This window comes from Schistocerca serialis, chromosome 1 (assembly GCF_023864345.2).
Source record: "Schistocerca serialis cubense isolate TAMUIC-IGC-003099 chromosome 1, iqSchSeri2.2, whole genome shotgun sequence".
NCBI classification, from domain to species: Eukaryota; Metazoa; Arthropoda; class Insecta; order Orthoptera; family Acrididae; genus Schistocerca; species Schistocerca serialis.
This window is the reverse complement of record NC_064638.1, coordinates 1,178,720,535-1,178,748,007: the sequence shown is the minus strand read 5'-3', so window position 1 is coordinate 1,178,748,007 and position 27,473 is coordinate 1,178,720,535. Positions and strand designations below refer to the sequence as shown.

The following is a 27,473-nucleotide window of genomic DNA, read 5'->3' as shown; positions in this document are numbered from 1 at the left end:
AACCGACCGTTGTGGCCGAGCTGTTTTAGGCTCTTCAGTTCGGAACCGCGCTGCTACTAGGGTCGCAGGTTCGAATTCTGCCTCAGGCATGGATGTGTGTGCTGTCCTTAGGTTAGTTAGGTTTAAATAGTTCTAAGTCTAGGGGACTGATGACCTCAGATGGTAAGTCCCATAGTGCTTGGAGCCAATTGAACTCTTTGAAAAGACGGATAAATAAGCGAGCCAGGAGGCTCAAACCAAATAGTCTATTTGCCATTTTTCCCACGTCTAGAACCGGAGAGAATGACGATTGTTTAAGTTGCAGGCCAACAAAGGCGGCCTTTTGGCGATGGATATCGGCGGCCAGCCGGCCGCCGGAGCTATCTGCAATCTTCGCTGCACGGACGCATCATTGCTGTGTGGTGGGGCGCGTCACACCTTGGAGCTACAAAGGCGCGAGGAGCGAGAGGGCTGTTAGCCTCCGCTCTCTGGATGGCATCGTTAGGCGGACTGTAAGTTGGCGCCCACAGGGCCGGGGCCGGGACGCGAACTCGCGTCCTCCCGTGTGCAGAGATGTCTGCAGGCGCTGAACGAGCTGCCCTAGGTGGGCGGCAGGAGCTGCTGAGGCTCACTGTAAGGACGGCGGTCGGTTGTTTCCCATCGGCGCTCTACATGGTGTCCACGAGTTGCGCTTGGGGGAGCAGTCAGCCGTGTTCCGGGCCACAGGCACAGTTAACACACGCATTCGGCGGCCACTCTGTGGCATTCCTCTGGGTCCCAGGGCACGTTGGTATCCGTGGAAACGAGGCGGCCGATATAGCGACCAAGGCTGCAGTCTCTCTTTCTCAGCCTGCTGTTCACATAGTTCCCTTTGCCGATCTACAGAGCGTTTTCTGTCGTCGTGTTGCTCTTTCATGGCACGCACATTGGTCTACACTTCCCAACAATAAATTGCGGGACGTGAAAGCTCTCCCCTGTGCTTGGACCTCTTCCTCCCAAACTCGTCGTCGGGAGGAGGTTATTTTAACTGGACTCCGGATACGGAGCCATCGACACCTTTTAAGTGGCGATCCTCCCCCGCTTTGTCCTCACTGCTCTCAACTGTGGACAGTGAGACACCTTTCACTTCAGTGCCCCAACTTTACTCCGCTACGCGCCCTTTTACAGCTGTCTCCTGATTTATCTTCAATTTTGGCAGATGACACGCGCCCAGACGATCCCGTCCTCGAGTTTATTAGTGACAGTGGGATGACGTCGGTCATTTGAAGCTCTTTTTGGGGAAAATACCCCCTCCCCCTTCTATAGTGCTTTTCTAAGCTTTCCTTCTGTTTTTTAGTTTCCCCGCTTTCTGAGTTTCGCTCCCAATGCTGCTGATTTCCAATTTGGTTTTTTTACCCTTCACTAAGCCACAGAACGGACGCTAATGACCGTAGCAGTTTTGCGCCCTAAAAACATAACAAAAACAAAAAAGAACTTAGCCGTGGCGCGAGTAGGATCGCTACATCCTCAAGGCTGAGCAACCGGACGCCGACGCTGTAGATTCCAGATTCAGGTGCCACTGACCCACGCATGCTGCGCGGCGCCATCGCCGAGTTCAGGAAAGGCCGGCTGTGCTTCTCCGCACGCTTCGGCGTAAGTCATCCCTCTCTCCCAGACCACAACTCTCGGTCGTTCTGACATATCACAGTCCCTCAGCTTGGAGGTTGTAACAATACGTTATGAAGTTTGCTTTCGCCATTAATCAACTTCATCGTTGTTACTTCCTCAATTTCGATACTATACTCCGACTTTTTGTGTGACTGGTGGTATTTCATAACCTGGCTTTCACAGTTCCGTATTGGGCTCAAGCGAATTGACGTGACGTGAAACTTAAGTGATTTAACGCGATGTCGTATGTGAATACACTCTGACATTGACGTGACGTGACGTGAATCGGCCGTATTTATTCCAGAGGGTCTCTGGAACGAATGTTTTCGATATGAATCACAGGGTCGTTTGCTCTTTTCCATTGTGCACTTCGACGCCTCGGTAGCGAGACTCACCTCTGCAGTGCCGACGCGGAAGAAGCGTTTGGCAGGCTTGAGCTGCGTGTTGAGTTGCAGCCCCTTTTCTGCCGACCAGTTACCGAGGTCGATCTCCTCCGACCGATTGACCATCCGCAGCTGCAGCGGCGTGTTGAAGGTGAGCTGGGCCGCCTGCATGCGGAAGAACAGCGTCGAGTTGGTTTGTCCACGCTGTAGGGAGGATAAACACCTCTGCATTAGTGTCGAAATCGTATACGCAATCAAGAACTTAGAGAATGTTTCGTGAATAGGAAGCCAGAGCGGCAACAATTTCAGTGCAGCAATATCGAACACATGTCATAAAAAAAATCTAACATTGTACACGAACATGAAGTCCATCTCTGTAACCGACTGGCATCACCAGGACACAGGTTCGATTTCTGGTACCTCCAGGATTTTTTTTTTGATGAGCAGAATGGAACATTTTCTATCAGGGATCACAATTGTACAATGAATTGCGAGAGGAGATGGAAAAGATTAATATACTAGGGTCAATCCACACAAGTGGTCGAGCACTGGTTGCTTGACCATCTCAGAAAAAAATTATATTTGCTGGGTGAATTCCCCAATGTTGAGTAGTCACAAAAATATTTTTTTAAGAAAATGGATTGTTTATTATTTTGAAATGGCGGCCATATTTGTTCCAGGCCGCATGCGTTTTTTCGTATTTGCAAGCATCTACATTTTTTACAATTATTCAGTAGTGTGTTGTCCTAAGCCCTTCAGATAAAGTGCATTTAGTTCAACACACACTGGGCTACAAATTAAAATCATTATCACTTAGCTGAATGTATTCTTTAATATATTTTTAATAGTTCAAAGTTATCAGCCACAAATTATAAAAAACTCAGTTTTTGAACAGTAGTTTTCCAAAGAAAGATTAATTTCTCAGCTTAAATATTTTTTCTGCTATTACACTCGATAGTATAGTTACTTTTTATGGCATCAATGGTGAGCAGCTTACACTTAAAAAATACACTATTTTAAAAAATGGATTTTTTTTAGTTTTTCCATTTTGTGGCCTGCAATATCTTTGTTGGGGGACCAGATAAAAATCTGAAAATTTCACAGTTAATAGAACTTTATGATGTCAAACTTTAGTATAAATTTCAACTTTGAGATTCAATTAGAAGTTATGGAAAATATATTACAAACACGAGTCAAAAATACGTTTTTTAACATCTGCAACATCTAATAGGCTAATCAAATAAAGTATACCAGTTGCATAATGTAATACACCACATTACACCAGCTAATGATTATTTGTCGAAACAATGCTGTGGTAATTGTTTCAGCAGGCTAACAATTGCATCTGCAAGCCTATAGAAGTCTGATTGTTGTCGTCCCCCTTACACCAACAATTGTCTACTCACAGTTATTTAGCTAGAACTTCTTGAAGTGTGTAGTTGAAAAATGGTGTCTCAGTGTTCTGTTGGTATTATTATTAATGAAACATGTCATAAAAGTGTGTATGGAGTGTATCCTAAAGACCTTACTTTAATCGAATATTACAATGAAGAAGAAAAAGTGTTGTTTTACTTACGAGTCATCTCAGTGGTCAAATCAACATGCAAGTACCACGAAATGGAATACTTTAAAAAATTTCATCACCTTTTTGGTCAGTCTTGCATGGACCCTTTTGAGAAATATAAGAAACCTATAACAAAAGGTCTGCGAGAAATAACATTTGATCATTATTCTAAAAATAAAAGCCCTTTTGTCAATCTCATACGAGGAAAATCATTGTGTCCATCATGTTATTCTAAGATATTTGTAATTCACAAGAGAAATGACAGCGAAACCTCAGATACAGAATTTTGTGACTTATCAGCAACCATTAAAAAAATAGATACAGCTTGTGAAATCCTGGGTATATCGTGTGCTAGTAAAATTAGAAAACTAAGTCAAGATAAAACACCAAGTGCCTTGAATACAAAAACTGAGAAAGTGTCAGCTACAGTCAATAAGAATTACGAAGTTTCATTTCAAAATACAATTTGTACATAAACAGACGGAAGTTCTAAAACTTCACCAACCGAATATGATGATTTGATAGAAAAACTAAAAACTAAATGCAGTACTTCAAACAAAGAGTATAAAATTAAGATTATAAGTTTACTGTCGAATTCTTGGAGTCGAGCAAAAGTTAGTGATGAATTTAATGTGTCAGAACGTCTTGTTAAGTTAACAAGGCAATTAGTAAAAGAACAGGGAATTTTACCAGCATTACAAAAGAAAAGTGCATCTAATTTGGTAGATGAAAACACAATCAATAAAGTTATTAAGTATTATGATGATGACAATAACAGCCATTCAATGTCTGGCAAAAAAAGACTTTCTGTGAAAGAAAATAGTTCTAAGTTTCAAAGAAAAAAAAGGTTAATACTGTGCAATTTAAATGAACTATTCACTGGATTTAAAAAAGAAAATCCTGACATTAAAATTGGAAGATCAAAGTTTTGCGAGTTGAGACCAAGATGATGAATTGTTGCAGGGGCATCTGGCACCCATAATGTTTGTGTTTGTTTGTATCATCAGAATGTAAAGTTGATGATAGAGGGGGCCAATCTTAGAGTTGACTCTAAAGACCTTTTGGTTGTTATGGTATGCAATATTGACAGTCACGATTGTATGTATGATCAAGGGAAAATGTGAAGACTATCCAGGCAAGCAAGCCATTATTTGACATGTTTGAAGAATCCGAAGAAGACGATTTGATGCCTGACAATATAAAATACAAACAATGGGTGACACAAGACAGAAGTGAAATGGTGACAGTCGTAAAATAACGAGAAGAGTTTTTTGAAGTGTTGGTGGCTAACCTTGAAAATCTGATAATGTATCATTTTATTGCAAAAGCTCAAAGAAAATTTTTGAAAGACAAAAAGCAAACCTTGGCAGCTGATGACTGCTTAGTTCTTGCTGACTTTTCGGAAAATTATTCCTTTGTTGTTCAAGATGAAGTACAAGGGCACCACTGGGTAAACAAACGGGCCACAGTTCATCCATTTGTATTCTATTATACAGATGAAGATAAACTAATGAGCCACAGATTTTGTGTCATAAGTGACTACCTTGAACACAACACTACAGCAGTGCACATTTTTCAACTAAAATTAACAAACTACATTAAACAGCACTACCCTTCCATAAAAAATCTGATTTACTTTTCTGATTAGGCAGCAAGTTAATAAAAACAACAAAAAAATTTATTAACATCTCCTTTCATAAAGAAGATTTTGGGTTTGATGTAGAATGGCACCTTTTTCGCTTCATGTCGGGAGTACAACAAAGCGACCTGTCACAAAAGCAAGTCTGCAGTGGACTGATGACAATCATAGCATAACACCTCAAGAAATGTTTGAATTCTGTAAAAAACATATCAAAGGAATTACCTAAGTTTTTGTACAATGTGAGGAAATACAAGAAGTCTATGACAATGTCTTGAAGGAAAGGTACAACACTTGTCAGAAGATTAAAGGCACTCGATCTTTTCATTGTTTTATACCCCATTCACACAACTTATTGAAGTGTAAGATCACATTAACTTCTCCCGATAGTGAACGTCATCAGTGTGGAAAACTTGTACAACTGGTTCGTCAAAATAAAGACACAGTGGCTTGTGTTTACGATGAACAGTGGTGTATTGGCGAAGTTGATAATATTGACTGTCAAACCAAGATGTACATGTTGTATTTTATCCCCCTCCAGGACCAAGGACATTTTTAAAAAAATTGAGAGGGATCAAGTTTGGATGCCACTTAAAATGTACTAAGGAAGCTGTCTCCCAAGGAATTTACAACTGTGAGTGGGTGAACAAATTTCTCAAATGTTCAATAAGCGATGTACTAAAAACAAATAAGAGAACAATATAATGTAATTAGTAGGCTTATTTTCAATAAAAAAGTAAATAATCATAGATATGATTAAATTATATACTGTAACTGCTATATTTTATGAAGTTGTTGATGGCCGCCGAGTAAGTGACGCCAGAAACCATTTCCAGAAAGTTAAGTGATTTAGACAGGAATATAATTTAGTTTAACGCCGACAACAAATTAAATACGTGCATTAGTGTATCGTTTAGTCTTGCCATTAAAGGTTTGACATTTCTTTGCGTATTTTTTCAGAAAACACGAAAAGATCGTAACTTCGCGAAGTCGCGCTTAGGCTTAAATTTTGTAAACGTGTTTGTTTCTTGTTTCACGGTAATTTAACTAGTTTCTCGGTAACAAATAAGTAAACTACCGTAAATAGCGCATAACTTCATTGTTGTAATACAGATTTCAGAAAAACAGCGTAACTTTATATCAGAAACTTGCCTATATACACTTGTTTATAGGCCTAATTCTCGTAACGTTTTTGGAGAATCAAAGTTAAAGTATCTCGTTTAATTGTTCTTTTTTTCATTCCATCGAGTGAAATATATAATAAATAGCGTATAACTTCATTGTTTTAATACAGATCTCAGAAAAACAGCGGAATTTTAAATCAGAAACTTGCTTATATACATTTGTGAATAGGCTTAATTCTTGTAACGTCTTTTTTGATTTTCGGTAATTTAATTGATTTATTCTAGCTAAAGTATTATTTTTGCCATGAGTGAGAAGTGCCTGACTTGCCGTAGAATTGTTAGTTCCGGGATTTGGTGTGATGGATGTAGTAGTTTTTTTCACTGGGGGGACTGCAGTGGCGTGGGTGTTGGGAAAGTGGATCAGGCTCATCAGTGGTTATGTAGGATTTGCAGCAGAGATAGGAAGATAGTGGAACAGGAGGAGAAAATTGCTGCCCTTCAGGCTGAGCTAGATCAGGCTAGGGAAGATCTGGACAGGTTAAGGAGGGAGAAGGGCAAAGAGAGGTGGGAAGTGGCAACAGGTAGCAGAAGGAACAGGCCTAGAACTAAGTCTGACAGTTTTGTGGTGAATGTCAAAAATAAGTTTGACCTGTTGCTTCAGTTAGAAACTGATGAGCCTCAAGCAGAGGTAGGTGTAGACAGGACACAACAAACTTTCAATAGGAAATTGAAGAAGAATGTAGGAAAGTCATCGAAAAGGAAGAAAGTTTTGTTGTTAGGCAGTTCTCATGCCAGAGGTGTAGGCCAACTTCTGCAGGAGGAATTAGGACCAGAATACCAGGTCACAAATTTTTTCAAACCAAGTGCTAGTCTGGATCAGGTGACAGAGGATTTAGGTTCACTCTGTAAAGGATTTACCAGGGAAGACACTGTGGTTATTGTGGGAGGGCCAGGGAACAGCATCGACAGAGATCCTGGGTACAGTATAGAGTGTGACCTGATCAAGATTGCGTCGGCATCGAGACACACCAATGTTGAATTTGTATCTGTCCTGAGACGCCATGACCGGCCTCATTTGAACTCTTCTGTTGGGAGAGTTAATGTGGAGTTGGAACAGCTGCTTGGATCGGGTGCGGGGGCTCATATTGGTGTGGTTCCTGTTGATTATCTCAGTAGTTGGGACTATACCAGGCACGGCCTACATCTCAACAGGAAAGGGAAGGGGAAACTGGCTGGGGTAATAGCAGGAAATTTAAGGGGGGGAGGCACTGCCATGAATGGTAAAATACCAGTGGTTACAGGTGTTGGAGCAGCACCTTTTTTAGGATAGGTAAGACAGAAAGATGTCAAGTTCTACGAGAGGTCAGGATTGAAACAAATCTTCAGTTTAGGAAAGAAATTAAACAGCACAATTCTAGCACATTTGATCACCAATCACAGCTATCAATTATAAATTTTCACCAATCACCAGAAATTTTATGTCCACCAAGTTTTATCTCAGTCCTAGGTAATTGCATTGATGAATTAAAGTCACCCAACCCAGTTGACATAATCTGCCTCTCTGAACACCATGTGACCACTGGTATAGGAACTAGGCCTAAGCACAATGAGAAACTCAGACAGGAGAGTACTGCAAATGTTAGAATAAGGAAAGGTTCTCATAAAAGTATAATTAAAAATAATGTAAGTATATTTCATCAAAATATTGGGAGTTTAAAGAATAAAGTAGATGAGCTTCTGGTTTGTTTAGAAGATTTAGAAGCTGAGAATGATATAGATATACTATGCCTGTCTGAGCATCACATTGTTACTGATATGGATAAGGTAAATGTAAGTGGATATAAGCTCTCTGCACATGTAATGAGAGAAAATATGGAGAAAGGAGGAGTTGCCATATATGTCAAAAGTTATCATTGTGCAAAAAGTATAGAAACAAAAAAGTTGTGTAGAGAAACATATAGAAGCATGTGCCTGTGAGCTTAAATTAAATAAAGGCACATTTATAATTGTAACTGTATATAGGTCCCCATCAGGAAATTTTCATCTATTTCTGAAAAATTTGGACTCCTTGTTGTGCTATCTGTCAGACAGGGGGAAGCAAATTATTATTTGTGGGGACTTCAATGTAGATTCTCTGAAAGAGGGTAATAGGAAAAATGACCTTGAAGTATTACTCGGTTCTTTCAATTTGACACCCGTTATTGATTTTCCTACTTGGGTGGTAAAGGATAGCAGCTCACTGATAGATAACTTCTTTATAGACCAAGATAAGTTTAACCAGATAAATGCTCAGCCTGTTGAGAATGGTCTTTCTGATCATGGTGCACAGCTAGTTACAATATATGACATAGCTCCATTCAGCAATACTAAACAGTCCTCCAAAGTAGTACGTTCAGTCAACGATTTAACAATTGCAAATTTCAGGGAAAGCCTACAGCAGTTAGACTGGGATGAGGTGTACCGTGAACCTGATGCCAATTTAAAATATAATTTATTTCATGACATTTTTGTAAATGCATTTGAAAACTGCTTCCCCAAGAAAATAGTTAAATATACTCGTAAGAAACCTTGTAACAAACCATGGCTTACTAAGGGTATAAAAATATCTTGTAACCGGAAAAGGGAAATGTATCTGACAGCAAGAAAGAGTAGTGACCCAGAAACTATCAAAAATTATAAAAACTACTGTGTTATATTAAGAAAAGTTATTAAAAAATACAGGAGTATGTGTATCATGTCTGAAATCAGCAACTCTGATAATAAAATTAAAACAATTTGGAATATTATTAAAAGAGAAACAGGTCAACCAAGAGCAGAGGAAGACAGTATTACCATCAAATTGAATGAAAACTTTATGAACAAAAAGTCAGAAGTTGAAAATATTTTTAATAATCATTTTCTAAGTGTTGTGGATATAGTAGGATCCAGGTGTTCATTAGAAGATGCTAGGCTGTTAATGGAAGAGGCCATACCTATGCAATTTGATACAATTGAAATCTCACCCACTTCTCCCTCTGAAATTAGGGAAATAATAAACTTGCTTAAAAGCAAAAACTCACATGGAATTGATGGCATTTCCAGCAAAATACTAAAGGCTTGTTCTCAACAGATAAGTAAGATTCTCAGTCACCTGTGTAATAGCTCTCTGGAACAGGGCATTTTCCCTGATAGACTGAAATATGCTATTGTTATACTTTTGCATAAAAAGGGGGATAGATCTGATGTCAACAATTACCGTCCAATCTCCCTTCTAACAGCTTTATCCAAAATTTTTGAGAAAGTAATGTATTCAAGAGTAGCTTCACATATCTGTAAAAATGAAGTACTAACAAAATGTCAGTTTGGTTTCCAGAAAGGTTTTTCAACAGAAAATGCCATATATGCTTTCACCAGTCAAATTTTGAATGATCTGAATAACCGAACACCACCCATTGGGATTTTTTGTGATCTCTCAAATGCTTTTAATTGTGTAAATCATGAAATTCTGCTAGACAAGCGCAAGTATTGTGGCATGAGTGGGACAGTGCACAAATGGTTTAATTCATACCTAACTGGAAGAGTGCAGAAAGTTGAAATAAGTAGTTCTCGTAACATGCAAAGATCAGCACATTCTTCAAACTGGGGAACTATCAAGAATGGGGTTCCACAAGGGTCAGTCTTGGGTCCTTTGTTGTTCTTATTATATATTAATGACTTGCCATTCTATATTCATGAAGAGGCAAAGTTAGTTCTCTTTGCTGATGATACAAGTATAGTAATCACACCTGACAAACAAGAATTAACTGATGAAATTGTCAATACTGTCTTTCAGAAAATTACTAAGTGGTTCCTTGTAAACGGACTCTCACTGAATTTTGATAAGACACAGTACATACAGTTCCGTACAGGGAATGGTATGACACCATTAATAAATATAGACCTTAATCAGAAGCATATAGCTAAGGTAGAATATTCCAAATTTTTAGGTGTGTCCATTGATGAGAGATTAAATTGGAAGTAACACATTGATGATCTGCTGAAACGTTTGAGTTCAGCTACTTATGCAATAAGGGTCATTGCAAATTTTGGTGATAAACATCTTAGTAAATTAGCTTACTACGCCTATTTTCACTCATTGCTTTCATATGGCATCATATTTTGGGGGAATTCATCACTGAGGAATAAAGTATATATTGCACAAAAGCGTGTAATCAGAATAATAGCTGGAGTCCACCCAAGATCATCCTGCAGACATTTATTTAAGGATCTAGGGATATTCACAGTAGCTTCTCAGTATATATACTCTCTTATGAAATTTGTTATTAACAACCAAACCCAATTCAAAAGTAATAGCAGTGTGCATAACTACAATACTAGGAGAGAGGATGATCTTCACTATTCAAGATTAAATCTAACTTTGACACAGAAAAAAAAAATGGTTCAAATGGCTCTGAGCACTATGGGACTCAACTGCTGAGGTCATTAGTCCCCTAGAACTTATAACTAGTTAAACCTAACTAACCTAAGGGCATCACAAACATCCATGCCCGAGGCAGGATTCGAACCTGCGACCGTAGCGGTCTTGCGGTTCCAGACTGCAGCGTTTGGCACAGAAAGGGGTGAATTATACTGGCACTAAAGTCTTTGGTCACTTACCAAATAGTATCAAAAGTCTGACAGATAACCAACAAGTATTTAAGAAGAAATTAAAAGAGTTTCTGAATGACAACTCCTTCTACTCCATAGAGGAATTTTTAGATATAAATTAAGAAAAAAAATAAAAAAATAAAAATAAAAAATAAATAAAAACAAAAAACACAAAAAAATAAAGTTGTTATATTAACTTAAGTATGTTGTTAAATTAACCTAATTATGTCATGTATTAGAAAATTCGACTCGTTCTACATCATTACGATATATCGTATTCATGATCCATGGAACTAGTATTAATCTAATCTAATCTATTCCATAGGCCTAGATATCGCAGATGTTAAAAAACGTATTTTTTACTCGTGTTTGTAATATATTTTCCATAACTTCCAATCGAATCTCAAAGTTGAAATTTATACTTAAGTTTGATATCATAAAGGTCTATTAACTGTGAAATTTTCAGATTTTTATCTGTTCCCCAACAAAGATATTGCAGGCCTCAAAAGGGAAAAACTAAAAAAAATCCATTTTTTAAAATAGTGTATTTTTTAAGTGTAAGCTGCTCACCATTGATACTACAAAAAGTAACTATACTATAGAGTATAACAGCAGAAAAAATATTAAAGCTGAGAAATTAATCTTTCTTCGGAAAACTAATGTTCAAAAACTGAGTTTTTTTTTTTAAATTTGTAGCTGATAACTTCGAACTATTAAAAGTATATTAAAGAATACATTCAGCTAAGTGATAATGATTTTAATTTGTAGCCCAGAGTATGTTGAACTAAATGCATTTTATCTGAAAGGCTTAGGACAATCCACTACTGAATAATTGTAAAAAATGTAGATGCTTGCAAATACGAAAAAACGCATGCGGCCTGGAACAAATATGGCCGCCATTTCAAAATAATAAACAATCAATTTTAAAAAAAATATTTTTGTGACTACTAAACATTGGGGAATTCACCCAGTAAATATAAAATTTTTCTGAGATGGTCAAGCAACCAATTATTTTTTTCATGGACCACTTGGTACGGATTGACCCTACAGCGCAATTTTTTCCACCGCGTACAAAGTCTAGGGATTGATCAATGAGAGGAATCGAAGCGAAAAAGGTATAATGCACTTACGTCGGAAATGCACGGTTTCCATGCTAGGGACAATTTATTGTTACAGAAACTTCGGTCTAATATGCGCTGTTCCATGCAGCCACAGTTGAAAATGGTTTGCATGTGACTCAATGCATGCGTGTACGCGTCGTAGCATATTCTGTCTCACACGTTTACCGAACAGTGTCAAAGGCAGCACGAGTACGCTGCTCCAGTGTCTCCGCATCTGGAATGGGCTCTCCATACACGATATTTTTGAGGTGAGATGCCCCATAACGAGAAATCGCACGGGCTGAAATCCAGTGAATGAGCAGGTCATGCCATTGGACCTCAGCATCTGATCCATCGACCTGGGAAGACGTGACTGAAATGCGTTCAGACATTAACAGCGAAGTGGGCCGGAGCACCATAATGTAGCAGCTACATAGCCCTTTGAATCATCAATGGCACTTCTTCCAATAGGGGAGGCAAAGTCACCCGCTGAAACGCCGATAGTTCCGACCTGTTAGGCGACGTGGAAGGAAGACTGGTCCCAGCCCACACTTTCCGGCTGACCAATGCTGATCATTCGCCGTCACCATACCATTGGGATCTGCATACTATCCCACATATGACAACACTCTGCGTAAAGCTGGCCTCATCTGTGAATAGGATGGATTATACAAATCCCGGAATCATGGTTGCCTCGTGACGAAACCAGTGACACAACTGCTTCCGATGTGGAAAATCTGCCGCTAGTAAGCCCTGCACACGCTGTACGTGATAAGGGTAGTGACAATTGTTATGGAAAATGTTCCACACGTTCGTCTGGCTTACCCTGTACTGGCGGTCGCCTTCCCCAGTGTTAATCACATTTTCCTCCAAATCTAGTGTCCGAACATTTTGGATACGTTCTTCATGATTTCCTTCTTCCTGAAACTACCCTGCCTCAGACAAACGGTGAAACACTGTAGTAAACATTGAATGCTGTGGTTATTGTCGATTGGGATAAGTGTCCTGATACAACCTTTCTGCTCACCACCCGTTGCCACTTGCTTTTCCGTAAGTAAACAACATGTCGGCTAGCTCTCGATTCGAATACGGAACCATTGTGTACAACGCTGTATCACAGCCATTACGAGGTGAGTCAGCAAAAGAGGTCAATCAGACACAATATCACCAATGACTATGGCAGGGGGGGGGGGGGCGCTAGGTCATGACGTATGAAGAACAGTACCACCTTCCAGGAGGAAACCATGCATACTCTCAATGTGGCTGCATGGGACAGCGCATACTAGTCCGCAGTCCAGTAAAAGAAACTCCCATTGAAAATGATACAAATGAGGTCTTTGGAAAAGTCATTAATTGGTTTTCTGCAAATGGGCTTGCTCTAAACTTTGAAAAACACCGTACATCCAATTTTCTGCTCCAAAAAGTACAGTTCCTTCAATAAAGATAACACGTTAACAGAAGTCAGTAGTCAAGGTGGAGCATACTAAGTTTTTGGGTGTACATATAAATGAGAATCTTAATTGGAAAATTCGTATTTTGGATCTTCTAAAGCGAATGGGTTCAGCAACTTTTGCAGTAACAATAATTTCCAATTTTGAGGATGTACTTTCACTCTCTGGTGTCATACGGAATAATATTTTGGGGTAACTCAACACTTAGACAAAAAGTATTCACTGCTCAAAAGAAAGTGGTTAGAATAATGTGTGGGGTTCACAGTCGTACATCTTGTAGGTATCTTTTTAAATGATTGGGAATTTTTACAACAGCCTCACAGTACATTTACTCACTAATGAAATTTGTTCTCAACAACATGGACCAGTTTAAAAACAACAGTGACACTCATGATTATAATACCATAAGAAAGAAAGACTTACACTATCCTTTACTCAACCTATCTTTGGCACAGAAAGGGGTAAAATATGCTGCTATAAAATTTTTTGACAAATTACCAGAGGAAATAAAATGTCTGACAGACAACAGTAATAGCTTCAAAAAGAAATTGAAATCATGTCTCTTTGACAACTCCTTCTATACCATAGATGAATTCTTGAATAGGAATAAATAGATCTGTAAATATAGTACATGCATGTGGTGCCATTTAAGGGTATGGGGTAAATAATAGAGATATTAATATTTAACACTGTACAATCTTGTTTCATATGTGCATTTCTTGTGCACTTCACACGTTCCACATCACCGCAACCGGCTAACTACTGTATCTCAAACTAACAGTCTCTGTAAGAATGTATGATTGAATAAGTGGACAAAAGTTCATTAGACCTTTTTTGTTCCATATCCTATCCTCGTTCAATCCCTAGAGTTTGTACATTCTGAAAAAAATCACCCTGTATAGATTTATTTAAAAAGGCAGTAATAATATCTCCTACACAGTTACCAACATTGCTCAGAATGGGGTTTATTAACGAAACGGGACAACTACACACCTTGTCACACTAAAATAGATAATCACATTGCAATGGAGAAAACCTTGTATCAAAATTTATAGTGCACTATAACAGTATGATTTGTTATTCTCCATTCTCATGAGGTAAACATCTCACTCGTGTTGCAGGAAGAAGATGATTCAGTTTCCAGACGTACTATGGAAGGACATGGAGATGTGCTTGGAGCATGGTATCATGTGTGTGGGTCTGGAGTCAGTTTTTCGGACAGACTGAAAGTATGACGAGGGGCACGTCAGCATGTTCGTGGTCCACTGTAAAGAAACAGTGCTAAACTACTTTCTTACAGTATTATATAAGTTATCTTGTGCAAATTGTGTATGACCAGAAGCGTATTGTTCAATGGTGACGAGCCGAATGAGGTAGTGCAGTCGTTAAGACGGGAGGATGGAGTCCGCTCTGTCGGCCGATCCTAATTTAGATTTTCTGTGGCTTTCCTAAACTAATATACTTTCATAAGGTTCAGAGGCCGTCTTGATTTACCATCAAGAGCTGCTGATAAAATTCCTTACTGAACAATCAGTTTCGGCCCACAGATCAACGTCAGGTTGTAAATGTTTTGATGAACATGCTGATATTCTGCAAGCTGAAACTGGTTGTTCAATAAAGAAATTTTATGAGCATCTCAGAACGTTTTACCTAAATTGTTTCCAGCAAGATCTCACAATTTTAAACATGGCTGACAGCAGCAACCGTAAATAAATTCTCAGTGTCCAAAGTATACTGCCAACCGGTTGCATAAGTTTAATGTAAGAAACATTGATCAGGTTTCGATACCACTAAGGGTAACTTCTTCAGAAGGAAGTCACATAAATTGCCGGCCGCGATGGCTGAGCGGTTCTAGGCGCTTCAGTCTGGAACCGCGCGACGGCTACCGTCGCAGGTTCGAATCCTGCATCGGGCATAGATATGTGTGATGTCCTTAGGTTAGTTAGGTTTAAGTAGTTCTAAGTTATAGGGGACTGATGACTTCAGATGTTAAGTCTCATAGTGCTCCGAGACATTTAAACCATTTTTTGAAGTCACATAAATTACGTTGTAAACGTACATGATGAGCTAAAGAGCTGAAGTGAAACAACAGGAAATACGGTGTAAAGTCCTCCAGGGAAAAAGTAAAAATTGTTACACAGGCAGAGCTTGTTAAAAGAGAAGACATTACGTCATGTAATTTACGTGGCTTCCTTCTGAAGAAGATACCCTTAGTGATACTGAAAACTGGTCAAGGTTTTTACATTGAACTTATGCAACCAGTTGGCTGTATAATTTATATATTTAAAATGCCAGGATGGTTCCTTCAGTGGGTCCACAGGGGACCACCTTTCTTATCCTCCTAATAACATACAGTATATCCTATATTTATATATATTTGAGCTATTTATTTTCATTACGAGAATAAACACTATATCATTGTCAAATGGTCCCTGTGTGAATAAATAATTCAATAAAAAACATTGTGGGAGGCGTTTGGGAGAAAGACGTCCTTAAAGCAATAATTAAGAAGACGTAAATGTTACAGTACCTCACTAATGATGTATATAATCAGAAATAAATATCCCTCAATGCTACAGACATTACTTCACAGTACTTCGGCCAGGAGCATTTTATGCAGCAGAAGTTTTAACTCTAAACGTAAAGGCGATGATAGAAGCACCGGTAACCACAGACAGAAAAATACTAAGGAAAATTTTGGGACAAATTAAAGAGGATACACTATACAGAGGACGAAATAATAGTGAATAGTACACATTCACTGAAAAAAATTACGGACTTGATAGGGAAAAGGAGAAATCTTTCTGTAGCTTCATACAAAGGATGAATACCAACAGACCGACAAAGAGGCTGTTCATTCATTTCGATAACCCAAAAATGGATGACACATGGGGCAAAGTAATTGGAAGGGACACAGAAGAAATCCTAATCACTCCGCAAGATACCGAGGAACGACTGCTACTCAGAAAGAAATTGCAAGATTCCAAAGTTTTCCATGGAAAACAGAAGGTGACTGGAGTCACTTGGATAGAAGAAAGAAGAGGGGAACCTCCAGAAATGATGAGAGCACATGGAAGAAAATAAAGGAGAAACAGTTGAAATAAACTTAGTACAGAGTAGCTCATGCGTAGAAGAAGAAAAAAGAGTGCACTCAGCTTCAAGAGGAAGAGTGAAGAGATACTTGGAAGGTAAATAGCGGAGCCAAAGCTTGGAAAACTGACAGTAACTGGGGCAGGAATATGTCTACTCCATTACCTTCAGACCAGAATCAAACGACGTCACTAGCCGATCAGGAGACGGAGGTCGGTTGGCATCGTGTGGCCTTCAGGTCCTTACTGTGTAGGTCGTCTTTAGAAATACATCCTGTACAACAATATACAGTTAATCACAGATATAGCTATCCCTGACTACCATTCTAGAATTAGGCATGGGCACGACTGAAGCGGAGGTTCCTACTAGGGCGACCAACATTTGTGTGTCATTTTAAGGGAGGCAGTCAACATCTAACATTGATTTTAAGAAACTTTTAAGGGAGATTTAGTAGCAATAAATTTCAGCTGCACACGACCGTCGAATTTTCTTGGAATGGGCTACAATGGAGATATAAATATAAAAGAACTGGCAATTTTTGCTTACTCTTACTCTATTATGCCCTACGGTACCATAGTATGGAGAACTGCACAAACCGAAAAAAGCGTGTAACAAGACTCAGTTGTGGTGCAAATTCAGAGACAAATATTACACTCAAGTGTTCTAAATATGTTTGTTATATTTTTCTGACATATGCCACACTAAGACTATTCTCTCATTTTTGGGTCTGTCGAATGAAATATAATCTAAACTAATCTAAACTCAACAATTTATTTGTTCACTACATATAATACACAATAGAATCCGACAAATTTGCCCACATACAAGGGGGTCCCATTTATCTTGACCACCCTAAATAACTGATTGTCCAGATGCAAATTACAAAATGTTTCAGCAAATGTTCTTTAGCTGTTAGGGGGACATCAATCAGCATGATTGCCTTCGTTGTAGCTTTGCTTTCTACAATGATGTGAACAGCGGTATGACTTTTTTAAATGGCACCATGTATTTTTCATTAGGTATTTCACTTGCAATTTCCATCTGGACAAACAGTGGTCAAGATAAATGGGATACCCTGTATATCTTGTGGTCACTACAAGTACTTATGTACAGAAGCTGCAGAATTCTACAGTCTTGTACCTTCTAGTGCAAATTAAAAATATTCTTTGCAGTTATAATAAAAATGGTTTCTATCATAAGCTCTGACTTTATCAATCTCTGAGCAGGGAATCAACTCTTTCGAGGTATTGAGAAATTTTCTTGCATTGTGTGAGTCAGTTGAGAAATAAACAATGTAATGAGGGGTCTCTATAATCCTCCTGCACGGCTCCTTGTTGCTTCATTGTGTCATTTGTACCACAGTTACTGATCGGTACGAGGCGAGCGCATCCGTAGGTTGCCAGTACAGTACTGAGAAGTGAACATTTCCCCTGTCACGACCCCTCTAGATGCGTAGACTACGCCATTCCTTCTTCACTCTTTACATTCCCTTGAGCCAAACTCTCTTCTTTCCGTAGAATCAAAAACGGTAATACTACTGTATGTCAACAATAGTGTCGAGTATTACACGAAACCTTTACGAGATCTATCGATCATGGTACTTGAACTATCGATTGTACTTCGAGGGATTAATGTTTTCAATAGTGATCAGTGACGAAATATACGGGAGAAAGAGGCGTTCAGTAAGGGAGTCGCGAGGGGTAAGAGAATACTGCCGTAATGCGGGAGAGACCTGGTCTCCCCAGTGCTTACCAGCGCGATGGCCCTGAGGAAGGCGTCGTAGTTGCCGGTGGCGTTGGGCGGCGGCTCGGTGGCGTCCTCGGCGTCCACGCCCCCGCCCCCACCCCCGTCGCCCTCGTCGTCCGACGGCGAGCCGGCGTCGGCGGAGCTGCACTGCTTGGCCACCGGCCGCACCTCCAGCCCCTTGCTGTGCAGCTCCGTCAGCGCCTCCACCACGGCGGACAGCGCCGCTCGCAGGTACGCGGGCGCCACCTGCACCCATTGGCAGATACAGAACCTCGAGGAGGGGGCGCTAAAGGTATCTTGAGCTACCTTCAGTTTTACCGTAATAAAAAATAATCAAGTCACATGCTAAGTTTAACGAAAGAAATGCACTCTATTTTTTTTAATATCCGTCTTTTATTCTAAATGTTTGAAAGTTTTACAGTGTGTAGATACATCCTTTAGGAACAATATTTTCATTTCTTCACATAATTTCCATCCCTCTCAACTGCCTTACGCCATCTTGGAACCAGCGCTTGTATACCCGCACGGTAAAATTCTGGACCAACCTGTTGGAGGCACTGTTTGGCAGCGTGCACAAGGGAGTCATCATCTTCAAACCTTGTTCCATGAAGAGAGTCTTTCAGTTTCCCAAAGAGATGATAGTCACATGGAGCCAGATCAGGATTGTAAGGCGGGTGTTTCAGTGTTGTCCATCCGAGTTTTGTGATCACTTCCATTGTTTTTGACTGACATGTGGCCGTGCATTGTCGTGCAACATCAAAACATCCTGCTTTTGCCGATGTGGTCTAACACGACTCAGTCGAGCTTGAATTTTCTTACCTGTCGTCATATATGCATAAGAATTTATGGTGGTTCCACTTGGCATGATGTCCACAAGCAAGAGTCCTTCGGAATCGAAAAACACCGTAGCCATAACTTTTCCAGCAGAAGGTGTGGTTTTGAATTTTTTTTTTCTTGGGTGAATTTGCATTGCCTCTTCGTCTCTGGTGAAAAATGATGGAGCCTTGTTTCATCACTTGTCACAATTCTTCCAAGAAATTCATCTCCACCATTCCTGTACTGTTCCAAAAGTTCGCTACATACCGTTTTTCGTGTTTCTTTGTGAGCCACTGTCAACATCCTGCGAACCCACCTGGCAAAAACCTTTTTTAACGCCAACACTTTCAGTATTCTGCAAACACTTCCTTCCCCTATCCCAACGTAGCGTGACAATTCTTTCACTGTGATGCGTCTGTCAGCAGTCACCAATCCATTAACTCTCTGCACATTCTTTGTAGTGCGTGCAGTATGAGGCCTGTCGCTGCGAGGACAATCCTCAATATTGCCGTGCCCGCTTTCATCACGTAACCTGCTTGTCCACCGACTAACTGTATTACGATCGACAGCAGCATCTCCATACACAGTTTTCAACCTCTTGTGGATGTTTCCCACTGTCTTGTTTTCACGGCACAGGAATTCTATGACAGCAAGTTGCTTCTGACGAACGTCAAGTGTAGCAGCAACCTTGAAGACATGCTGTGACGGCGCCACTCACGGGAACAGTTTGAACTTAGTTTGAAAACAAGCGGGAAGGATGTATCTACACACTGTAAAACTTTCACACATTCCGAATGAAAATGTATTTTTACAGAAATAGTGTGCATTTCTTTTAGAAAGGCCCTCGTACAAAAGAGTTACAATTGTGGTTCTCCTCGTTAAATGATGAATTCTATGCGCCTGTTCTTCCTGGCAAATTGGTTAATTACATCGTCAATAGGACCATCAATGTCAGGGTGAGTGTTCAACAGAGCTAAGCCATTAAGTCGCTCCTCCTTCATTGTCGACCTCAGCCATGTCTTTGTATGCCCCAATGTTGAAAAATTTCTTTCTACTGCAGCAATTGATGCAGGTAGACAAGCAAATATTTTGTACAGCGCGTGAAAAGTAGGACAGTCAGATCTAGGACAAACAGACAACGCTTGCATAACAGAATCATGATCATTAAGGGCGTTTATGCTCGTTTGCTTGTATTAAAGGATGTCTCCAATTAGTCTCTCTTTAATCACAAAGAGTGATTCTTCTTCAAAGAATGGTAGCTCATTTAATGACTGATTCGATTTATGCGCCATATCATCACCGTCACGCCGGCCAGAGTGGCCGAGCGGTTCTAGGCGCTACAGTCTGGAACCGCACGACCGCTACGGTCGCAGGTTCGAATCCTGCCTCGGGCATGGATGTGTGTGACGTCCTTAGGTTAGTTAGGTTTAAGTAGTTCTAAGTTCTAGGGGACTGATGACCTCAGAAGTTAAGTCCCATAGTGCTCAGAGCCATTTGAACCATTTTTTGAATTACCGTCATGTTCCAGTAGTTGTGAGGGCAAAAGTACGAGGGCTATTCAATAAAGAATGATTATAATTTTTTTCTGACAACATACATTTACTCATCCTCATGATTTTGATAGTCCTTCTCAAAGTAGTCTCCCATGAATGCGATGTACTTGTCCCAGCGTTTCTGCGAGTCTTCAGATACATACTGGAAACCATTTTTTTAAACGTCCTTCAAAATCGCCTCCGCAGCCTTCACCACTGCTTGTGATAGTTAATAATGCCTCCCCCGAAGGCGTTTCTTCATGTTAAGAAATAGAAAAAAGTCGCATGGAGCTAAATCCGGACTATATGGAGGGTGAGGGATGCACTTCAAGTTGATTTTTGCAAGATATTCAGCAACAACCTTGGCAATATGCGGCCGCGCATTATCGTGGTGCAACATCCAGCCTGCTTCACGGAAATGTGGTCTTCTGCCCCTGATATGGACCTGCAATGTTTTCAGGACATCCCTGTAGTATTGTCCAGTTACTGATGTGTGTGCAGGTACTGACAAAACCATTCCAAGAATATCAAAGACTGAGATGACCATGACCTTCCCAGCAGAAGCAACCACTTTTGCTTTTTGGGGATTGGTGATGAAGGAGATGCCACACTGAGCTTTGCCGTTTGCTCTCCGGATCAAAATGATGTAGCCAAGTTTCATCAACAGTGATTACATTTGAAAAGAACTCCGGACCTTCCTCTAACATCAATTTTAACTGCATGCAGACCTGCACGCGAATGTCCTTTTGTTCGGGAGTAAACAGTCTTGGAACCTATCGCGCACAAACACGTGTCATGTGCAATTATTCTGTCACCAACGTGTGGTGGCACCCAATGAAATGTTCAGTATTTCAGAAAGTGATCCTCAGGTAATTCGTCGATCATCTCTCACAGCGACAGCAGCAGTGTTGATGTTTTCTTCTGTAAGAGCAGCAACTGGAGCATCGGGTCCACCTTCCTTTGAAATTGCTTGTCTCTCCCCTTTAAACATTTTAAACCACCTTCGAGCTGCGCTGTAGGGAAAAACAGATTCTTCATAGGCCGCCTATAACGTTTTATAGGCCTCAGCTGAAGATCTGTTGAGACGAAAGCAGAATTTCAAAGTCTCATATTGTTCTTCGCGTGTTATCTCCATTGCAGCGGTTGGCGATACTGAACATGTCTGACCGTGCCCGCTACTCACTGGCGGGAAGCAGGAGTCACAACAATGAAACTACTACGGCGTGTTTGTTGCACATAAGCTAACAGAATATCATAAGATTAAATTTTAGCGCGAGAAATTATGACCATAAAAAAATTATGCTCATTCTTTACTGAACAGCCCTCGTATGTTTGAATTTTACATGAATGCAAACTAGCTTCCTATTCGGCTACGTATCGAAGGTTCTCTGTACAAGAAAACAGTAGAATATTCGCGACTTTTCTCGAACAAATGCCAGACAGAGTAACGTATCGAGATCACTAGAATGGCCGCGACTTTTCTCGTGGGTATGTGTTAGCTATGTATGTGCCAGTCAGAAACGTATAAAATACGATGACGCGGACGCGCCTGCTACATAGGAAAGTACAACTACTCCATAACTCGATTCAGCCGCGTTGACTGGCGAAAGAAACGAACGAAAAGCGTACGAGGGCTGACTTAGGGGGGGGGGGGGGGGGGCGGCGTTGGTGGCAATGCGGGCGACCCCGCAAGGGGCCACTGCCTGCAGCCGAATGCAAAAAGCATCTACCACAATTTTAACAGCATCTAGCTACGCGTGAGAGGACGTCAACATTTTCATTTATGTATCTTTGTTGATGGTCCATTACCTAGTTAACTAGGCATTACATTTTGATATACATTCCTGGAGGCGATCTGCAATGTCTAATTGAAGATAATTTCGCAAGCCAATATAGCTAAAAAAGCATTCTGTTGGATGACCGGTTTCGAGAGAGCTGTGCTTACATCATCGGATCTGCAAGAGGATGAACAGAAGTTTATGCAAAATATTTTACAATCATGGTATTACAACTTGACAAACTGTCTTGTTAAATAACCTATGGAATCACAATGTAACTTATCCAGAATGAGATTTTCACTCTGCAGCGGAGTGTGCGCTGATATGAAACTTCCTGGCAGATTAAAACTGTGTGCCCGACCGAGACTCCAACTCGGGACCTTTGCCTTTCGCGGGCAAGTGCTCTACCAACTGAGCTCCCGAAGCACGACTGACGGCCGGTACTCACAGCTTTACTTCTGCCAGTATCTCGTCTCCTACCTTCCAAACTTTACAGAAGCTCCTGGCTCTACCAACTGAGCCACCGAAGCACGACTCACGCCCGGTACTCACAGCTTTACTTCTGCCAGTATCTCGTCTCCTACCTTCCAAACTTTACAGAAGCTCTCCTGCAGGAGCTTCTGTAAAGTTTGGAAGAGGGGACTGATGACCATAGATGTTAAGTCCCATAGTGCTCAGAGCCATTTGCCAAAGTTTGGAAGGTAGGAGACGAGATACTGGCAGAAGTAAAGCTGTGAGCACCGAGCGTGAGTCGTGCTTCGGTAGCTCAGTTGGTAGAGCACTTGCCCGCGAAAGGCAAAGGTCCCGAGTTCGAGTCTCGGTCGGGCACACAGTTTTAATCTTCCAGGAAGTTTCAATGTAACTTATGCTTTAAAATTTTTACTACACATTGTCCGTCAGTGTTGGATATCGCATTACATTCCAATTTGCCCTTTTCACTACCATGAAGATCATTACTCATCGGTTTGTCGAATACAAGAGTATTACGTACAAACATAAACATAACTATATTGGACTACAAGTGTTCACGTTCATCAGCAGCTGTCAACTGACAGTGGTGTAAACACAACGACTACCATTTTATGTGCACCAGGTTGCGGTATGGCGGTTGGCTGAATTAGCGTCTTGTACGTAGTATAAAACGTAGATGCAGAATTCCTTATAGCTGATAATACGTTATTCAAGTCCATTTGAAGATATGCACACAAAACAGGATAACCCTAAAATGTAAAAATCTGAAGAAAAGCGCTGCCATCTCTTACTAGATACGAGAAGTATCAAAATTGCCATCGCTCTAACCCCTAAATATCACCTTAGGATGTAATACAACACAGAAAATGTATTGCATTTCGTTAGACATGATTTCTGTAATGTCAAAAACGGACCAACCGTCCACTACACTCCAGCTTTCCTCTAGCGGAAAGAAACTGAACAGCTGAGTAGCAGGATAGACAACTTTGTACCAAATGATAGACGGACAACAGTTAATTGACTGAAATTTGAATAGGGTTAGGGGTACAGGTCGATTATATTGGAATTAATGAAAGTGTAAACATGAAATATAAGCCTTGTGTAATATTAATCTGTTTAAGAATCAAGTTTAGAACGTTTGAAGTGTTCAGTTGTCGCATTCGGTACAATACAAACAGCGAACATGGCAGAGGTGGAAATGGGAAACGTTGACAAAAATGTGAAAATCAGTGGAAATTATCGGAAGAGGAAGCATAAGCCACAGAGTTGGCGCAAAGGAATAGAGAAGAAGAAGCGAAACAGTGGTAAAATAGTACAGTAATTATAAGGGTGCAATGAAAAGGGTAAAATGACAAGGTTCAAATTTCGCCTGCCCGAGAGAACTTGTTTCGTGATCTCTGGAATCTAAGTGACAGCGATATTCAAAGTTCTTACATATTTGGATGTGTGAATATGAATCTTGTCAAAATTTTTCGGAAAGATACGCTTACAAGCCTCTGAAAATTCTAAGAAACATACCTTTTCTCCCGTAAATATATAATGAAATTAGGGAGCGTCTGTTTTTGAACTAAGATAAGTTTCTAACATGCATAAGTTAAGTTTACAGTTTCGTTATACTGGGTACAAAATCTCAAAGAAACAGTTTTTAAAAAGCAAACCGTACATCCATGCAGAATTTTGTGACTTATTCTCAAGGAGGGAGGATTCACGGACTTTAAGGCAAAGGAATGGTTTGGTTGCCCTTATCAGAAGAGGGCATTACAACAAATCTTCGTTGTAATTCAATCGTTACCCTTTTAATAGCTTTTGCGCAGTCATCTAATGTGGAAGCTTATATCTTACTGAATAGCAACCAATAAAAAAAATGCCAGATTCATGCATAAGATTTTCTAATTCCTTTCCTAGTGTAACCCCTGGAGGACTTTCACTGCACTGAACCACATGAAAATCCGTCATCTAGCGGTTCCCTTATTGATTTTTAAACTGTCCTTTGTCGTCATTTTGAACTAAAGTTCTTCAATTTATTTCCGGTTGTTTCAATCTAGGAAAGACGAAGTTCTAACAGCAAATTCAGCACCAATGTTTTCTGACGATTCTCCTTTATTCATAATGTACAGTGCACTTAACTTTTTGTCCATGGACACTAGCAGTTTCTGTAGCTTTGATGTCATTTTACATTCGCAACAAACGGAGGCACCAGAGTACTATTAACTAACATCGCGCCAGGACATGTGTGCGGTAGTTGGCTGAATTTAAACTTAATAACTGTGGTACTAGGCTGCTGTGCTACTAAATGCCATGTCTCAAAAAAATTGAAAAGACATGTTCAGGGATAACCGGAAATCCGAAATAGTGGGACCCCGATTAACGAGGTTTGACTTTAAATAGTGTATCCTCTGATGAGTCACAGCAGTGAGGAAACATATTTGGGTGAGAAGGAAAACAAAACTATGTTTTTGCACAAGGTGGACCTGATCTCCAACTGCAAAGTTCTTTATTGTTTGATGAAATAGTTACAATTTAGTATTTTTCAATTCTATTTTCCTTTTTTTTTCTCTGGAAGGAAGTGCTTCTCTTGAAACATTCTTATAATGTATAAGTTCTGTCATTCATTGTATCATACCTAAAGTTTCCCATGAGAGTATCGTTTTTAGGTAATGGGGATCTGCTGTCAAGACTGGAACGCGAGTGGTGCTATAACTTTCTGACAGCTGACCATAGAGCCACAGAAATGCTGGCGAGGCAGCGGCGAGTGAAATTCGGCGCACGAACTGATAGTTTGATGAACGAGACGCGACCGACAAGGAGGCGGTTCCCGATCTGATATCCAATTGTCCGGCTGTCCAGCTAGAATCTCGGGCCATCAGAACTGGATCTGGGTCATCGGAATAGAGCTGGGCGTCTGAAACATTGAAGGGCACTCAGTGTGCGAGCATCGACCAACCCGTTGCCAGGTTACAGCACAACACGCGATTACAGCCCGACTTTCGATCGGCAAACGGGCGAATGCCCGCTAAAAACCCGGCCCAGAGCAGTCAGGCGAATTACAGCAGACCTTATTTACTAAAGAGCACGTCGATCAATATTCCGTGCGGTCATTCAGATAGCTTGATAACATATTTCTTTTGCCATTTTACGTCAAAAACCTCCTTGTAAGTTTCCGTTCAAAATCTAGATCTACATGTAACATACACTCCACAAGTCACCTTATGGTGTGTGGCGGAGGGAACTTCTGTTACCACTATCATTCCACCTGTTTTTTGTTCAATTTGAGAATGGTGCGAGCGGTAAACTACTGTTTGTAAGCAGCCGTAAGACCTACAATTTCTCTCGCTGGTAGAGTCGCGGTATCTGTATGAGAAGAAATAACACTCTGACCGAAAAAAATCGCATCACCAAGAAGGCGTAGTGCGACATAAACGAAAGTTGGTAGGCGTGTTTCTACAGCTGAAAGATGACGTCTATTCAAATTTTGCGCCAGTGGCATAAGAGTGACGCTAGTAGCTCCACTATGAGAATGCAAATCAGGTTTGTTTTAAACACACGCTGTAGGTATCGTGAGCGTTAGTTAACTTTGAGATTGGAAGTGGTGAGTTGACCACGATCAAGAATGCTGAAACGTCTCTGTGAAGTCGTTTTATAAGACGCTTGTCGAATTCGGTACAACTTATTCACTTTACTACCCGATTTCAGCTCAATTCATGAACTCTTCCAGAAGGACTGAGCATTCAGATAAGGCCTATTGAATATCATATGTGTGTTTGAATGTGGGGTTTCGGTTTTGTTTTGTGGGAAACTCTGAGTTGGTCATCGTCTGCTGGGAGCAGACGATGTTGCTTCTCGTTGGAAGGAGAGCACAGGATGACCAACTTAGGTTTCCAATACCTGAACAGAGAGGTTTACCCATCTTAGTTGAAGGCTGTTTTTGTATGTGAGGTTGGTGACGGAGGGCTACCCATCTGGTAGCTTTCGCTGCATGGGGAGCTAGGTAATCTCGAAAGAGAAAGCGGCACTCTTCGGTGAACGCTTGGTGAGTACGGATCGTAGCTCTTAAGGGGGGTTTCAGGTGATAGGAAGCAAGTTGAGTTAGGACTTGGTTATGTTTAACTGTTGAAATACTTAAGGACTTCAGCTTAACTGAAGCGTGTGAAGCGAGTTATTTTTCCGAATATGCCATAATTAGATTGCTTTAAATAGGCGATTTTTGGGTGTTTGAGTTAAAAGTGTGGAAGCTACTTTGTTCATTTTGAACAACAATGAAGTAGAATTTCACACGGTAAATCTGATTAGGAAAAGCTGGTTAGGATCACTTCAACGGTACGTGAGTGTAATACTGTGTCGAAGTGAGTATGATTTTTAATGATTTTTAATCTTATGTTTTGTGGAAGTTGCTTTTGTCTTTGTGTGTCGATTTTGTGCCAAGTGTTTGGTAATCAATGACCCTTCTGGTCCACCACGGCACCGCAATAGGCTTTATTTTAACAGTTTGCTTGTTTAATGAGCTATAATTTCTGCAAGAATATCTGT

General features: G+C 40.4%; 1 protein-coding gene across 1 annotated transcript in view; it reads right to left on the bottom strand.

The window, feature by feature from the left end:
- The window catches only part of LOC126459712 (ionotropic receptor 25a-like), a 281,856-nt gene that overhangs the window by 89,328 nt on the left and 165,055 nt on the right, over positions 1-27,473 (bottom strand). Inside the window, exons 7-8 of the mRNA XM_050095879.1 lie at positions 18,356-18,595; positions 2,022-2,213 (exon numbers count right to left, since the gene is read on the bottom strand). Coding sequence (XP_049951836.1) covers positions 2,022-2,213; positions 18,356-18,595 — 432 coding nt within the window. The remainder of the gene's footprint in view (positions 1-2,021; positions 2,214-18,355; positions 18,596-27,473) is intronic.